The 18,645-nt window shown below is 35.2% G+C and overlaps 1 protein-coding gene across 2 annotated transcripts in view; it reads right to left on the bottom strand.

Moving 5' to 3' along the window:
- Glra3 (glycine receptor alpha 3) overlaps positions 1-18,645 on the bottom strand; it is a 155,744-nt gene that overhangs the window by 94,084 nt on the left and 43,015 nt on the right. For both annotated transcript variants that reach the window (XM_021219273.2, XM_021219274.1), the window contains exon 3: positions 8,222-8,289. In XM_021219273.2, coding sequence (XP_021074932.1) covers positions 8,222-8,289 — 68 coding nt within the window. The remainder of the gene's footprint in view (positions 1-8,221; positions 8,290-18,645) is intronic.

The following is an 18,645-nucleotide window of genomic DNA, read 5'->3' as shown; positions in this document are numbered from 1 at the left end:
TTGAGTTCCAGTCCTGCATCCTTTGGTGATCAACAGCAGTATGGAAATGTAAGCCAAATAAACCCTTTCCTCCCCAACTTGCTTCTTGGTCATGACGTTTGTGCAGGAATAGAAACCCTGACTAAGACACTGTGTAACGTGTTTACCTGGACTCCTTTTGGTGAATACACAGAACTTGGCGATACAGTGTCCTGGTTTTAGTTTTGGTGCAGCTACCTACTGATGTCATCAGTACCTAGAGTAATTTACCTTCCCCACAACTGAGTATAAGGAGTCCATTTCCCTCACATTCTCACTCGAATTTAATGTTTTATAGTTTCTTACGATAACAATTCTAAGCAGAATGAGATGAGATCTTAAGGTAGCTTTAATGTACATGCACACACACACACAAGTAATTTTTACAAGTGCTTAGTAGTTATTAACTACTCTAAAGTAAAAAGGGTTTATAAAGATTTTAATTTTTAATAAATGTATATAAATATTTAAGAATAAACTTAAAATACATGGCAACCTAGAAACATTATTAGGATTAAATGGAAAGGGAAAGTAGCTGAGAAATTATAAATAACCAACTGAGTGGGTTGAATATTTAATTTTTATTGTTTTTATTGTTTATTTGTATCAGTGTATTTGGCTTTAATCAGAAAGTGTACTAATTAGTCTTTCAAGACTGTGAAATATAATTCTGTTTTAGTTTAATGAGCAACATATGAAAACTACATAAATCATTATGTACCAACATATAGAATTTAACATGCTATAATCCCTACATGTTTATACTGTAGGAAGAAATTGCAGAACCTTTTAGCCTAATGGAGACACAGGTTATCTGATGCCAGGCCAAATTTCTACAAATATTTTTGTGTGATTTTTGCTAAAATTAAAACGTATTAGATCAAGTTGAAAATACTCATCCTACTGTATTAGTTATAAATGGGTAACTAAAATGTATATTTAATGTATATTTTTAAGAAATGAAGTGTTTGTGTAGAGAAAATGCAAGACCTAGAAAAACATGAAATTACTGTGAAATTGCATCTCTTAGAAATGTCAGAGAAGCTATTTCCATGAAGTCTCAGCAACATAGTTGCTTAAATGAGACCTTAACAAGGATGACACCAATAGATGCTTACATCGAAGGAGAAATCTCATGAGGCCCCAGTGATAGATAAAGAAGGCAGCTAAGGAATAGTTCCAGGGAAGGTGCTTCCATCTGGTTCTCTAATATATATATATATATATATATATATATATATATATATATATATATATATATCAGAAAATTATAGAGACTGAGATAGTTGCATTTATGTATTTAAGGAAAACAAATGAAACAGCAATTATAAAAAAGAGTTTGTGGATTTGAAACAGACTGTTGTACATGGATACAGTTGGAAGGAGGAAAGGAAAGGGGGAAAAAGATGTAATCATATTTTAATTTCTAAAATAAAAAAATGTATAAAAAATAGGAAAAAATAAAAAATTAAAAGCAATGTGAAAGTAATTTAATATTAACTATATATAAGAATTCATTAGATGTTATATGCTATTTTGAATGACAATATTCAGCAAAAGGCCCAGAGAAATGGCTCAGTTGTTAACAGCAATGGTTAGTCATGCAGAGGACCCTGGGTCAGTATCCTGGGGCCTACATGTTAGCTCATAACCATCAAAACTCCAGTTTCAGCTGACCCGATGCATTCTTTTAACCTCCACCAGCACCAGGAACACACATGATATACATATATAGGTGCAGGCTAACAGTTATATAGGCACAAAATAGAATAAAAATTCCATTTTTAAGAACAAGGAGGCATACAGTGTATTTATGAACAAAATAGTCATGGGAGGCAGACAGAAGGAGGAACTCGGGTGAGAGAGGGAGGGGGAGGAAAAAAGAGGGGGCTGGATCAGAATTGCAGGGGTGGTGGTACAGGAGAAAAGCCCAGAGGGCCAGGAGAATGAATTGAAATATGGATCAGTATGGGGTGAGAGACAGAGGAAACCACTAGAAAGTCCCAGAAACCTGGGATGGAAGAGGCTGTTAGAACACAATGGGAATGACATTAGCCAAAAAATGCCCAACAGTGGGGAGATGGAACCTGAAGAGAACACCTCCAGTAGATAGACATGGTCCCCAGTTGAAGTAGGGAACCACCCACCCATCTTCAAAATTTTTGTCCCAGAATTGTTCCTGTCTAAAGGAAATTCATGGACAAAAATGGAGTAGAGACTAAAAGAAAGGCCACCCAGTGACTAGCCCAACTTCGGATCCATCAAATGTGCACACGCCAAACCCTGACACTATTACTGACACCATACTGTGCTTGCAAACCTTAGCCTGGCATGGCTGTCTTCTGAGAGGTTCTACCAACAGCTGACTGAGACAAATCAAGATACTTACAGCCATCCATTGGATTGAGTCGGGGACCCTTACGAAAGAATTAGAGGAAGGACTGAAGGAGCTGAGGGGTTGGCAACCTCATAGGAAGAATAGCAATATCAACTAACTCAGACCCCTCATAGCTCCCTGAGACTAAGCCAAAAACCAAGGAGCATAAGTGGCCCGGGCACACGTATAGCAGAGTACGACCTTGGCTGGACTCACTGGAGAAGATGCACTGAATCCTGTGGAAACTTGATGCCCCAGAGAAGAGGGATGCTAGTAGGGGTAGGTGGATGAGTGGGGGATCACCTTCTCAGAGGCTGTGAGAGGAGCACTGGGGTGAAGAATTCAGGGAGGGGGTACCAGGAAGTGGGGCAACTTTAGGAATGTAAATAAATAAAATAATGTAATTAAAAATAAAAACATTAGTTATTGATACATTTATATTATTATTAATATTAATATTCTGAACACAGTTTCCACTCCCTCCACTACTCCAAGTCCCTAAGACCGCCTCATCCACTTCTCCTTTTCTCTTCAGAAAAGGGAAGACCTCCCAGAGATATCATTCAAACATTGCGTATCAAGTTACAGTAAAATTAAGCTCTTCTACTTGTATTAAGGCTGGAAAAGGAAACCCAGTGTGAGTAAAAATGGGTACGCAAAAGCAGGCAAAGAAGAGGCAGCACTTGCTCTGTTTTTAGTTATCTTACTAATTTTTTATTGGATGTTTTTATTTATTTACATTTCAAATGTTATCCCCTTTCCCATTTCACCTCTGCATACCCCCTATCCTATAACCCTCCCCCTGCTTCTATGAGGGTGCTCCTCCACCCACCCACCCCCTCCCACCTCACTGCCCTGGCATTCCCCAACACTGGGGAATGGATCCTTCACAGGACCACTGAATGACCTCTTTTCCCATTGATGCCCAACAAGGCCATCCTCTGCTACATATGTAGTTGGAACCATGAGTCCTTCTGTGTGTACTCCTTGTTTGGTGGTTTTAACCCTGGGAGCTCTTGAGAGGTCTGGATGATTGATATTGTTGTTCTTCATATGAGGATGCAAACCCCTTTAGTTCCTCTAGTCCATTCTCTAACTCCTCCACTGGGGTCCCCGTGCTCTGTTCAATGGTTGGTTGTGAGCATCTGCATAGGACTTCCATAAGTAGACCAAGTTATACAACCACAACACATCTGCAGAAGGCCAAGGTCAGAACTATGCAGGCTCCTTGATTGTCCATTCTCTCTGAGCCCCTATGAGGCCAGGTTAGTTGATCCTGTGATTTTTCTTGTGGTGTTCTTGACCCCTCTCCTCATAAAATCCTTCTTCTCTTTGGCTATGTATCTCTACCCCTGTTTTCATCCATTGCTGAATGAAGTCTCTTTGATGACAATTGAGCTAAAATTGTCCCCAAATCCTATGACTATAACAGGATTAGCACATGATTTTTTCCCTTCCCTTTCCTTCATCTGAACTCTCCTGTATACCTAACTTGCTCTTCAAAATTATGGGCTCTTTAAAACTCCTGTATACTTAACTTGCTCTGTTTCAAAATCATGGACACTTTCACAGTAGTACAGAATAGTTATTTTGGAATCACATATATAAATATGTATGCATATTTTGCCACATATATTTATAATCAAATATTAAAATACTTTCAAACATACACACACACACACACACACACACAAACAGAAAATTAAATAATATAATTTGGATGTAAGTTTTGGTAATCTCCAAAAACATAAACCTGAACAAAGAAAATTAAATTTGTGGATAGTTAAGTATAGTCATTTGGTTTATATAACCATACAAACACCAGAAAATTGATTTCAACTGACATCAAACACTTCTTTTAAGTATTTAGATAAATACTTAAGTATTTATTTATTTAAACTGAAGTAAATAACTATAACTGGTCTGTAATGTTCAATTTTATAATATGGTGATAAACATATTAGTTCTTATCTATAAATCTTGGTGTGTTTAAAATTATTTGATGACAACATTTTAAAAAAATCAATAGTTTAATGATCCTATTAACATATGTATAATTAAATGGTTTTTTTGTCATGTTGTCTTCAAAGACCTGAACAGTCTAATTACTAGATGATATAAAATGATACCACATATTCATTGCAGGAAGAAATATTGAAACTAGCTTTTGTGTAAAAAAAATAAAACACTTAACCATTTGTCAGTTCTCTGACAATACAATGACTTCCTAATTTTCTTAAAATTCTTGTTATATATGTATGTATAGAAATGCATGTGAGGACCTATCAAAAAAAGGACCTGAGTTTTTCTTTTTACTTTGTAAAATATATTTATTCATTTAGTGTTGATCAAAAATAAAATGTTTAAAGAGTCAATATTGATTTTCACCACATAACAGAAATTTCTAGTTTTCTAACACACATGTCAAAAGATGGATATCAACTGTTTTCTTGTCTAGATGGTTAAGACGATAAATCCATTTGATAAACTGTCATAGATGCATATCTGAACAACTACTTACCCACCTATGAGTTAAACATCAAGGTCACTTAAGTGTTTTATCTTAGGATGAAAGACTTATTTATTGCTCAAGCAATGATTGCAGGAATATACATCATTGATATAGCAGTCTCAGGCTTTGCTTTATAAAAACAGCCATAAGATGTTTTCATCATGGGAACAAAGCATAGGACAGATGTGTTTTACCTACATAACCCTCCCTCAGAAGACAATGTAAAAAATATTTTTAAAAGCTTTAAAAAATAGGACATCTTCTAGAGAAAGAATAATGCTAACTTCAGATGAGAATAACACTATCAAAATGGGGAGACCCAATAGTCGATAAGCTCCCGCCAGCAGACGGAGTTCAAATATTTGGGATGTATGAACAATGAACACAGCTCATAAGGTGGCTGAGCATATATATATATGGTAATGATTTAGTAACATTTATATATGACTTCTTAGACACAAAGATATTTATGATTTGAAGCAATCTAGAATTATATTCTATAACTTTGAGTGGATAATCCTAGATGAGTCAGATTATATATAAAGCATAATTGGAATAATGTGAATATATTTTAAAATATGGGGATGAAAAGTTGGTTTGGTGAGTAAAAGCACTTACTACTAACTCTGAAAACCAAAATTTACTCCTAACAAGTCACATAATGGAAAGAAAAAAAAAAAGCAACAACCACAAGTTGTTCTCTTGCCTACCCATGTGTGCTCTGGTGTGAGTGTGTGCACGTGTGTGGGAAAATATACACACAGAGGTAATAAAATAAGTAATCAAATAAATAAACAAAATGTAATAAAATATTAACATTTTAACATATTAATAAGACAAAATTTGCTTAACAAATACACCCACTGAACAGAATGAGCTTTAGTTGCAGAGAAAGGAGGGTGAACATCATAAACAAAATACAACAAATTAATTGACTGGAAGCAAAATAGTTTATGATGCTTCTGATCAAAATATACTAGCAAGTTCCACTTTTATTTATTCCTTTAGAGAAGAACACCATATTTCATACTACAGTAGCTGATAGTATAAAACTTTAAAAACATCTAATCAGCATTTGAATGAAAACAATGCCATCCCATATTTAATAATATAGAAGGAAGAAGAAAGACACTAATGGAAAATAATTAATGAATAACTAATCTCCGGGGTCTTTCTTAACCTCTACTTATGCTTGCTCATGAATGTCAAAAAAGTGAGGGGCATAACATTTACAAAAGGATATATAGGAATGGAAAGGCTTGCTATGCTGTAAGGACATAAAACTGAGTCATGTTTGTAATGTCTATATGTTTACTACAATTTGCAAACAGTATGAAGAATACTAACAAATTTAGTCAGCACAGTCACATTGGAGCTAGGAAGGGTAGGTTAGTAATGGACTGAAGAATTACGTAATGAACAGAAATCTCTAGGAGCCTGTCAGTCAGAGTTCCTCTATTTTATTCATTTCCTGTGACCTTCCTTAATTAAAATTTCCAACTATTGTTGTGAGAGGCATTTTCTAGACACATCTTTCACAGGAGAAATAAGAAGAAAATGTATTGCCAGGAATTTAGGATTGCAATCCAAATATAGAAGAAATGAAATGTAGATAGCTGCCAGAGAATATAAATATAACTTGAGAATTACACAGAAAAAAGCTAATTGTAGTTTTTGTTTGATTATTTAGGCAAAGCATACACACATACAGGAACTGAGTTAGAGCTGGATGTCCAGTGAGATTCTAGAGTATGCTAGCCTGAAACAGCTGCAGTTACTTTATAGATTGACTCTTGACAGAATCACTGTGCTCATATAAGAAATCATCTTATTTTCTGTGTTGTATCAATACATATGTTTTTATATGCTATGTTAAAGGTGACTACAAATCTTTATCATGCATTGAAGTTTGAATCACATAATTTTTCAATAATGCTTTTCTTGTAACTATATTGCATTTGAGGGAACCATGAAGATTTTGTTTAATAGTACATATTGCATCCATTTGAGGTAAATGGTAACTAAAAAGTGTTCCTTCTGTGGAGATGAATTCATTTTCTTTGTGTATAAAATCTAAACAACTGAGAGAAAATAATTCACAGGTTACAAGTTACTAATGTTTTTCAGATATATTTCATAAGAAATTTCATTATGATGTTGAGTCTGAAATGTATAAATGATTGGAATTTTCTGATAATACATTTGAAAATATTCATTTTCAAGTATTTTATATGATAGTTTATTTAAGTCTACTTGCGACATTAGTGTAAATTTATTCTTGCTAAGCTTAACAATGCAGTATAAGTAGGTAATGAATGAATCATAAAACTTGTTTTAAATGTTGGCTATTTGATAATTTTCCAGTTGCTCAGTAGTTCAATGACATATTTTCGCCTCTTATATCAGCTAAACTTCTCAGTTAATTTTATAGATCAAACAAGAATATAAAACACAACATTTTATATTAATATCAAATAATACAAAACAAAGCTGATTTATAATCATAATGATCTATAATATAATGATCAGTTTTCTATTCTAGGGCCTTATTAACAATTTTTGATGGTTCCCTTAGATGGCACTGTTAAATGACGCTGCACAATAATTATTGTTTTGTAGGTTGTTTTAGTTGTGGGTTGGTTTAGATTTTTGGTACTGAGGTCTGGGCCTAAGCCTACAGTGCCAGGGTTAGCACTGACATAAAGCAGCATCTCACCAGCTCTGTTTTTTCCTTTACGTATTTTTTCATTTTAATAGTATCTCATTAAATTTCCTAGACCAGCCTGCAATTCATGCTGTAGTCCACACAGCATTTGAACCTGTGTTCTTCTTGCCTGAGACGGTGAGAAGTTGGGATTAGGGGCCTTGTACCTCTAGGATCAGTGTCTACTGTAAAACTTTATTATTATTTGGAAAGTGCTTTATTCACTTGAAAAGTGAATTTAGTAGGATACAAAAATGTTGGTACATATAGACTGTAAACATACAGAGTATTTAAATATCAAAGTATTTACTTGCATACATGCTGTGGCTATAAATGTGCACTGGAAATAAATAATCTGGTAGATTTTTAATTTTAGCTAGGAGTTTAATAATATAGGGTTGAATAGGAAGGTCAAATCTTGTTTTTATTTTATTTTTTTAAATTTTCCAATTAGGTAGACATTTCTTGATAGATATCATTATCTACAGTTGATAGCAATTTATTCATTCCACTTATTTAATTTATTAAAAACTCATTCTATCAAATTATGCTTAAATTCTTACTAATGTAATTGCAAATTAATCCAGTTTGAAACTTGATGCAGTCTTACCATAGTCGTCTCTGCGATGGAACCAAAGCTGTTTATGAATATGTTGCATGTGACATTAACTGGAGGACCTGAAAAAAAAAAGAACAATATCATAAAGGCTGATAGATGCTCATGTAAAATATTTTCAAGTAATCCTGGCTGCTCATTGAGATATTCTTTATCTTGTTTATAGATGTGCAATGCCAAAGGCAGACTTACACTGGAAGTCTGGATGCAAAATATGAAGGTTGGTTATGTCTTTTGAACACTGACAATGACTAGTAGGCAAAAATTTATTCTAATGAGTATAGAAAATGCATGTAATTGAATGTATGTAAATGTATATTTTATATCTCACGAAGACCAAATGGAACTAATTCTGGTTGATCTCAGGCTCTGTAAAGCAAGAAGGCACCGAAAAGATGGAGTTCATTTCCTTGAATCTGGAATTTGGAGCGGATTTGTGGCTGTCTAATAAATATAGTGTATGAGCTGCTTCAGTGACAATCCTACTATCCTTCATGGGGGTTATGTTTTTCCTGTCTTTCTATGTCTCCTAAAATTTCTAATGTTAAATATTAGAAATATCAAAGAACTATGGTGTCATGTAGCTAGACAACGTATGGTGGCACTCCTCCAGCCCCATATACACATTTATCTCCCATCCAAACTTTTCATTTTTATTTACTTTTATTATTATTTATTTTTTAGTTTTATTCTTTTTTTTTATCAGTAAGCTATAGTTATTTCAAGTCACTGCAATCTGTTCTGTGAGCTTTTAGGTCAGAATGGTTGGAGAGCAGTTTCCTAAATTCCTTGATCCTGTAATTATCTACTTAGTCAAGGAGTCTTTATGTTTTGGAAGATATGACTATCTCCCTTAGCTTTCTCTTCTTATTAGCACAGGACACACACTCAGCCAGTACTGTCTCTGTTTTAGCCTCTGTTGGGTATGCTCCACTCCTATTTACCATCCACAGTTCTCAGAACACAAGAGCGCTTTTCAAAGCTCAAATCTGTTTACTATATTGTACAAACTAACTTGAAGTTTGGAACAATAGATTGCAAAATCAGCTTCTGATTGTTTTCAACAAATGTCCAGGAAATTAGGACTGTGCCCAAATGTGTTCTTAGGCAAGTAAATTATCGAGTCATATTTTGTTTTGTAGCTTCCAAACAGGCCAAACAGGGGCAGTTATTTCTGGGGGCACTGTCTAAAGAACGCTAGTATAGTCTGTTCTCTTGGACACTGCTGGAATGATGCTGCATTTCAGGCTATTGTAAAGCTGGGCATTAAACAGCATTTAAATGCCTTTTGATGTTAAAGAATTCTGTCAGCTTTTCTTCAATAAACACTTCCCAGACGGTTACAAGCTTGTCGTTTCTTTTAGGATTCTGAAAGCTAATTTTGACAATCCTGCCAGTGTTCTATCGAAAGGGGAGAAGCCCCTCTCAACCATTCCTAAACTGCCTTCCCAGTGCCTGATTCTTCATTTATCATAACTTTAGAGAATTTTATTTTTATTGGGTCTATTTATTCACTTCACTAAATATATAAGGCCTGAATTTAGCATCCCGGACTGTGCAATATTCTACCATTTGTAACATTAAGAGATCAAGGACATCAAATGCAATAGGGAGTCTAGTGGAAGAGTTGGGAGAATAATTGAAGGACCCAGAGGGGATAGAAAATCCACATTAAGAGCAACAGTGTCAACCACCTGGACCCTTGGGAGTTTCCTGAGACTGAATTACCAACCAAAGTCCATACACGGGCTGACTGAGGCACCCATACATATGTAACATGTGTGTAGCTTAGTCTTTATGTAGATCTCCCAACAACTCCTGGAGTGGGAGTTGTTTCTGACTCTGTTTCATGAATATGGATTCTGTTCCCCTAACTGGTCTTTCCTGTCTGGCCTCCGTGGGAGAGGATGCTCCTAGTCCTACAGTAAATTGATATGCTAGAGTGGGTTGGTACCCAGGGGAGACCTCCCCCTGACTCAGAGGAAAAGGCGAAGGAGTGGGAGGAAGGGCTCGTGAGGGGGAGATTGGAGGAGTGGCGTTGTGACCAGGATCAGAATGTAAAGTGCATAAATAAATAAGTTAAAGGATAAAGATCTAGGTGTGCATGTACATGCCTGTTCCCACACCTGTAACCATGCCTAGTCACCGTAGCCTAACCAGCCAACTTCCCGTCCAGTGAAAGACCTTGTCTCAAGGCAATAAGATAGCATCCTCTTCTGTTGTCAATCTTTGGGCACATGTAATGCACACCAGCATACTCACATGCATACCACATGCACACACACACACAGTCACACACCAACATAGCAAGAAAGAGAGAGATATTCTTTACCCTTAAGTTACATTCTGATGTTTACACAGAAAATACAGATTATTGAATCTTTTCTTTATGTATCTATCCATTCTCCAAACACAAATCTATTTTTTAATATTCTATTGCCTACACAGAGTTAAAATTTCATTTTATGACATGTTTACTTTCTAACAATATTATAGCAATTAAATATTTTCCAGGTATATTATTAATTTAACCACAGTACTGAATGTGGCATTATCTTCACCAGTTGACCAGAGGATTGAATATAAGGGTTCATGAATGGCATAAGAAAATAAACCTGCAGTTACAGAAGAGCAATGTTCAAAGCAAAAGAAACCCCGGAGGAAGAATGACAATGTCAACCAACCAGACCTCCCAGGGACTAAGCCACCAACCAAAGAGTATACATGGAGCAACCCATGGCTCCAGCCTCATATGTAGCAGAGGATGGCCTTATCTGGTATCAATGGTAGAAGAGGCCCTTGGTCCTGTGAAGGCTTGATGCCCCATTGTTGGGGGATGCCAGGGCCGGAATGCAGGAGTGGGTAGGTGGGTCGGGGAGCATCCTCATAGAAGAGGTGGGGTGGGAAAGATGTTTCCAGAGGGGAAACTGGGAATGGGGATAACATTTGAAATGAAAATAAGTAAAATATCCAATAAAAGAAAAGAAAAAAAAAAGACTTTTATACATCACATGGAAAACACACTAAGCCATAAAATACTTATAATCTCAATTCATTTCTTAGAGAAGCATTTTCTGAGATTGATGATTGTATAATGTACCCCATATACCTTTTCTCAAGTTAGTCATTAATTGACTGCAAGGTCTGAGTTACCTAAATTACCTATGTAAGTGTTCAACTCAGAGATACCCTAATCGTTTGATTTTCCTTGGACTCTCAACTGAGAACATTTTTCTCTGGAGCAGAATAGCCAACTGGTTAAGATTCTGTAAATCCCAACAGTGCACTGGAAAGTGTTCCCATGACCTTCTTTTGTGAGATACTATTTCATGGTGCCTATTTCTTTTCTCTAAGATCATTTCTTCACTTTAGTTGTAGATGCTTTCTGTTAGTTTTTTTTTAGAAATGATACAATAGGCTATGAATCTTTTAAGCTTCCTTACCTGCAGAGGTACTTTTGAATTACTTTCATACTTACTATGCAGCTTAGGTTCTCTTAGAAAAAGATAGCTAGAAATAATATTTTGAATCTCAGTTTTGATGTCATTCCTCTATTTTTCAGCAAAAATATAGAAAATTACAAAATAGTGATGTGTGATCTTTGTAAATGACTTATTTCCTTTCTAAAGTTGTGTCAGCTAAGAATGGTAATACCATATTTAGATTTATGGATGAATTAAAGTTATACTTGAATATTTACATTGCTATAAAATGTTAGAAAGTGAAGATGACATAAATAAGAAACTCTAACTATGTATGGATAAAAAGATTTTAAAAAATATTGTGTTTGGGATATAAGTGGATAGATAAGAAAAAGATTTAATCTTTATTTTCTGTGTGTGCATAAAAAAAAACATATACCCATACCATTAAAAAAATTACTTATAAAACCCAAATTGATTAAAATGTTGATTTTTGGAGCCCAGTCAGATTGGATACATCTACAAAACTCTCCTACCTAAGGTTAAGAAATAATGCAGATGAGGAGATAAAAAGATTGTAAGAGCCAGAGGGGTTTGTTGTAGAACTCTGTCTCCTAGTAATATGATAAGCTAGATCCATAGAATCTCACCAACATGACACCAAACATGAGCTGAATAAGGGCACACCAATGAAATCTCCCAAATGGACAGACCTCGGTGCTACACAAAGGACTATAAGCGATTGTGCAAAGTTGGGACTGGGTGATGTAGCCATACCCAAGGAAGAACAAAATAAATAGTTGCCCAGTGCTAAACGTCAGCCATGAAAACATACATATAAGTAATATTATATGATTGAACAAGTGATATTTAGAATATATGTATACTTGCATGCATATATAAATGTAATAACAACTAATGAATGAAGAGAACATAAATCTGAAGAATTGCAGGAAGAGATATATGGAAGACTTTAGAGGGAAAAGCAGGGGAGGAATAACTTAATTACATTTTAATATCAAAAATGAAAATAAAAAGAGAAAAAAATCAGATGAATAAAAATTATTTTATTTAAGTAACTTGAGATGAATGAATACCCTAAGATTTTGGTCTTAATAAAAATCAGAATTTCTTCCACCATTTCTTTCCGTTTCATGAAAAGGTAAGTGTGAAGCCACATTTAAGTGACAGAGGTATGCTTGTTTTGTTTTGTATTGTTTTGTTGTTTTTCCCTCAGTCCATATAAGTCTAAAGTAGTAGATTCTGAAAATACTTTATACTCTTAGGCTATTAGCTCAAGGTTCTACTTAACAGTCAAACACTACTCTTTTCTCTTGCCAATGACAACTATACAAGTTCCAAGAGTCATTCTTTACTTTCAGATTAATTACATTAGACTTTCTCAATTTTCCTTTTAGGAAAGGAAAACCATAAATTCACTAGTACTATTTTTGTTCACTTTGAAATAAAATGCAGATAGAAATACATGCGTGTTGGGGAGGACTACCCAGGAAGCTCTAACAGTACTAACAGCCTCATATACTTGTTGAAACTGAGATAAATAAAAACACAGAGAGATGACTTTCCTGCCTTGAATTTATCAAAAAGAGCCTTTGTTGTAAGACTTTGATTTGCAGGATGCATTGTGTAAAAGCTGAATTATTCTCTAGTTATTTCCCTTTTAAATTAATTAATTATTTTATTTATTTATAACACAAATGCTGCTACCTCCCAGTCTGTCCTCAAAGAGTTCTTTCCTGTCCCCCCCCCTTCACCTCTGAGAGGGTGCCCCCTAGTATTACTCCACCTCAGAGCATCAAGTCTCTACAGAATGAGGTGTATCCTTCCCACTGAGGGCAGACAAGTCAGTTCTCTCTTATGTAAGTGCCAGGGCTCTCAGATCAGCTCCTGTATGTTCTTTGTTCTTTTGGTTGGTGGCTCAGTCTCTGGGAGCTCCCAGGGATCCAGGTTAGTTGATACTGTTGGTCTTCCTATGGGGTTTGCCATCTACTTCAGTTCCTTCAATCCTTCCTCTGACCTCTTCATAGGGGTCCCCCAATTGTTTCGAACACCATCTTTTAAATATGATTTAAATCCACAGAAGTATGGATATTAACAGAAAAATAATTTGGTAATATCTTCGCTAATGAATTTTCTTGAGAACAAATGCTTCAGGGTTTATATTTACTCCACCAAGCTTCAAAAAGGGTTTCATTAAATACCATATGAGGAAGAGAAACCACAGAAATGTATTTTTCCATAAGATATGATAATTCCATCCCATGTTGAGCAGATGTTTGACTATAAGGGACAAAGAATTTCACAAGGAAAGTAACAGGGTTCTACAGAATAACAGAGATAAAAGAAAATGTAGCCAGTTATAGTTCTACAGATGGCATCCCCTGCCACTGTAATAGGTCTCCAACAGGAGGCAAAAAGCTCTTTGTAGAAGTAAACAGTTGATCTTGTTTTAAGTTTTAAATTGAATCCTGGGGGTGGGGTGGCACCCTCTCAGAGAAGGAATGGGAAGAGAAACTGCGAGGGGGGGAAGGAGGGGACAGCACCTCGAATGTAAATAAATGAAAAAAATCTTTAAAATTTAATCTGAAATAAAGTAACTCCCAGAGGTTGCAGATCTCAACTTTATACTCTGGTTTGATGTTCAACTGAGTACTTTACTGGTTCGTACAATCTTCCTACAGAAGAACAAAACATCAAATCCTAATTGAATTTTTCAAAAGTACAGTACATACTCAATCAAAAGAGATGCTCATATGTAAATAAGATTGATCTGTATGACATTTTGAAGTTTTACAATAAATATCAATTTGGTTATAGAGGTCAACGTTTTAGATCATGGAGTCTCACAAGATATCAAAGTGTTTGTACTACATGATAATTTTGAGGCCTTTACAGATTCTTGATCATGTGACTGTAAGTGTGTCCTGATGAAAGTTTATCATTTTGACACAAGCTAGAGGTACCTTGGAAGAGGGAACATCAATTGAGGGATTGCATCTATCAGACCTGCCATGGTAAGCCTGATGGACAATTTCTTGAATAATGACTGATATTGAGAGGATCAATTTTAGATGATGTCACCTCTGGGTGGCTACCCTGTGTTATATAAAAACAACAACCTGAGCAAGCCAGTGAGCATCATTCTTGCACAGTTTCTGCTTCTGTTCATGTATCCATATTACTACCTTGGCTTCACTTTATTTTAGAATGTGGCTTGTATGCCAATGAGTTCTTTCCTTTTCAATTTTTTTTAGTTCTTGGTGTTTTATTACAGCAACCATCAATAACTAGAACAAGGAGGTATCCTTTCCCTGTAGTGAAAACCCTAACTTTACTGATGGATAAAAGTTTTGGAGGATTGGATGTAGGAGGTTTTTTTTTTTCAGTAATATGAATGTAATACAGAATGCATGGAGACAGATTCAAAGAAGAAGATGCATACAGAACCATCATGTTTTAAAGAAACTGTGTTCTATCGAGAAGGCTGTTCCAGTTAAGATAAGCCAGCAATTCTGGAACATCCCTTTTAATCTTAAGCATTGCTATATCTATTGAAAACTTTTATGGAGTATGAAGCACTGAGAAGATTGTAAATCTACTTGCTATCACAGACAGCACCTGCTTAGCAGTCCTTGGCCAATCTGTTACTCTCTGTGCCAATGCAAAAGCTGTTATATCTATCCAATACACCCTATGTTTAGCAACAGAGCAAATAACTGCTACAGCATCCATATGGCAAACTGTGCTTCTAAATTGTTCATTACAGTCGACATCCTTGGCCTGAAAAGCAAATGACAGTAGTTGCAGATGTTTTCAGCGGCAATTTTTCTTTTAAATGTCCTTTAAAGACATAGAACATGGCTTTTAAGTTTAGAGATGAAATGAAGGCAGAATATCAAAGTGCAGTGCAGAGACTTGGTGATGATGTTATTTTTAATCACAATGGAGAAAGTGCTCATTAGGCCAATGTAGAACAAACAATTAAACAGCTCAAATGTTCATAAGAATGACTCTACGGAATTTTTAACAGACTTGTGTACCAAAGGTTTTCCCTTCTTAAAGACAGAGTATAAGTGAAGATTTAAAAGCTCTAACCTAGAGATTTGTTTTTATTTTAGTTAAAAGCACATATACATCACTTGGTGTATGTCTTGTTATTTAATGAGCAAAATTTTCTTAAGGATTATACTTAAAGATTTAGAATTTCTGATTTATGAAATAAAAGTAGAATCCCATTTATTCTATTGCTTCACAGAAATGCAGTTCTAAAATATTCCAGGTAGGCACTGTAAGACAGGTGGGTTTCTCTGCTAAGGACAGCTGAGAGTTTTGATAAAGCACTGCAGAAAAGAGGGAGAATGTCTGCAAGACGCAGCACGTTGGATAGAGATGAAGTGAAGACTGTGTTATCATGATGAAAACAGTAGTGAAGCACTTAAGAACTGGAAAACGATCGCGTGTGTATCATCATGGATCCCTAGCATGTAGAGATGGAATTTGAATGGAATTTTTCTCAGGATGATAAAAGTAAACAGGATTTCAGAGTGCAGTCAGAGTGAGGGAACAAAGAAAACGCTGTAGCACCAAAAATTACATTACACTTTATCAAATAAATAGTTACATGAAGGGGAATGGGAGTCACATTCCTGCTGTCAGATGAGAAACCAGTAGTGTTAATTGATTTGCAATATATGAAGAAAAGCAGTAATAGAGAGAAATATTGGAAGTAGAAATCTCAATGGTACTATGGAAACAAATAATGTTATTTCTATCTTTTTTTGTTTGTTTGTTTTTTGTTTTTTGTTTTTTTTTGAAACAGGGTTTCTCTGTATAGCCCTGGCTGTCCTGGAACTCACTTTGTAGACCAGGCTCGAACTCAGAAATCCGCCTGCCTCTGCCTCCCTAGTGCGGGGATTAAAGGCGTGCGCCACCATGTCCGGCAATTTCTATCTTTTAAACAAGGGAACTTTAGAGCCAGAGTGATAGAACAATAAATATAAAATAAATATTGGTGATTAGTTGAGATTTCATCTTTAAATGTCATGAAAGGCCAACATAAGGAATCAAGATTAGTAACAGTGAGAAGTAATTCCAAGAATGACTGCTGCAATATTTTCATTAAATCCAGTTTTCTTAGAGTGATTAAACTTTTATTTGTAATTCAGTTATTCTATGAAATTGCTTTGAGTTTCAGATGATCCAGTTTTTTACTTCAATAAAAAAGACTTGAAATGGTTTTCATTCTGTCTAGAGAAGATGATATTGCCCAATAAAAAAGAGAATTAATTAATGTACCAAACAAAATGGAAGGAAGTTCATAAGGAGTTTAATGGCATAAAATGTTAAATGCTATTAAAGATAGTTGACAGATGGCAAAAAGCAACGTGATATGTGAATGCAAGTGAAAATGGGGAGTAAAAAGACCCACAGAAACTTCCTTCTTTCTCATTTCCTGTGGAAGGAACATGGCCTGTTATTAGTTGACTTAAGGGAACTTTGGACACCATGTTGACATTGATTCCTCAAAACTCAAACCCTCTTCCTGGTGTTGGCAAGCTTGGTGTACTTTCATTTTCACTGTGGAAGCGTATGGCAATGATGTAAGGAAGGGAGGATTTATCTGGCTCACAGTATTTAGGGATACAGGACAAGGAAGGCATTTTGGCTGGGACAACGTTGGTCCAGGTCCAGAAACTTTAAAACTATGGCTTCCTCACAAGTCTACAGAGAAACAGAGAGCTGAGGTCAAGGTTGTTCAGTATAAGCAAACATTCCTCCAGCTCAATATTATGATTTGAAAGTTAACCTCACATCCAACCATCTGAAGACCATGTGCTCAAACACCGGTGACCACAGGGAACACTTCACATCCAAAACATAGTTGACAAAACTCAACTCTTACCATTCAACACCAGGCAAAGATCCAACATGGAAAGTTTTTTTCCTTTCCAATTGTCTTTTAAAGGGACAGAATAGAAAAACAAGAAACATATCCCCCAAAGAAGCAAATAAACTCCACGCAAACCGAACACATGAAAACAATGAAAGAGAATGAAAAGGAAAGAGAAAAGGCAGCTGCATGCAGACCAACTCAATTGTTCTAACCTCAATTGCATTTTACTTCTTATAAGTAATTTGGTGGATGGATATCAAAGCAATATTAATAAACACATTTTTCCTATGTAATTTTAAAATTTTGAAGTAGAATTTTTGGGGCACTGAAACTAATCTGTATGATGTAGACATGATACAACTATAACATGCTGTTTTATGTTTTATAGCCTGTGAAAATTGCTCAACAGTAAGAAACATCTCTAGGGCAAAGTAAGGGCTCTAGGTCATCAACTATGATAAATTAACTATGTTAATAGGAGAAACCAATAATGGACAGGCAGGATGGAATTATGTGCTTCTTATAATCTATATTTTCTAATTCATAAACTACTCTAACAACTGCCTATTAATTTTACCCCAAAGGTTTTCAGACAAATTGGAGCTAAATAGCTATGTCCACTTAATTCTCATCTTGAAACTTAAAGAAAAATGAATTTACTTTACTTCTTGCTCCTGATATATACAAGCATACAAAACAAAACCTAAACTTTAGTCACATGTAATATACACTTGTGATCCTCAATTAGGAGGCTGAAGCAGGTGGGGATTGCCTGGAGTTTGAGACTAGTCTGGGCTATTTAGTATCAGTCAGTTCTTACCCAGCTTGAACTGAATAGTAACAGACCCCTTAATGGAAACCTAAGCATTAGTTAAATTATACATATATGTGTGTGTATGTAGGTCTATGCATATATATACATACATATATATCATATTTATGTATATCATATATATGTATATATTTATATATCATATATGTACATGCATATATATGTATACATATGTATAAATACACAAACACACACACACACACACATATATATATATATATATATATATATATATATATATATATATATA

Source organism: Mus pahari, chromosome 19, assembly GCF_900095145.1.
Source record: "Mus pahari chromosome 19, PAHARI_EIJ_v1.1, whole genome shotgun sequence".
NCBI classification, from domain to species: Eukaryota; Metazoa; Chordata; class Mammalia; order Rodentia; family Muridae; genus Mus; species Mus pahari.
The sequence above is the reverse complement of the archived record's forward strand: the minus strand, read 5'-3'. Positions and strand labels throughout refer to the sequence as shown.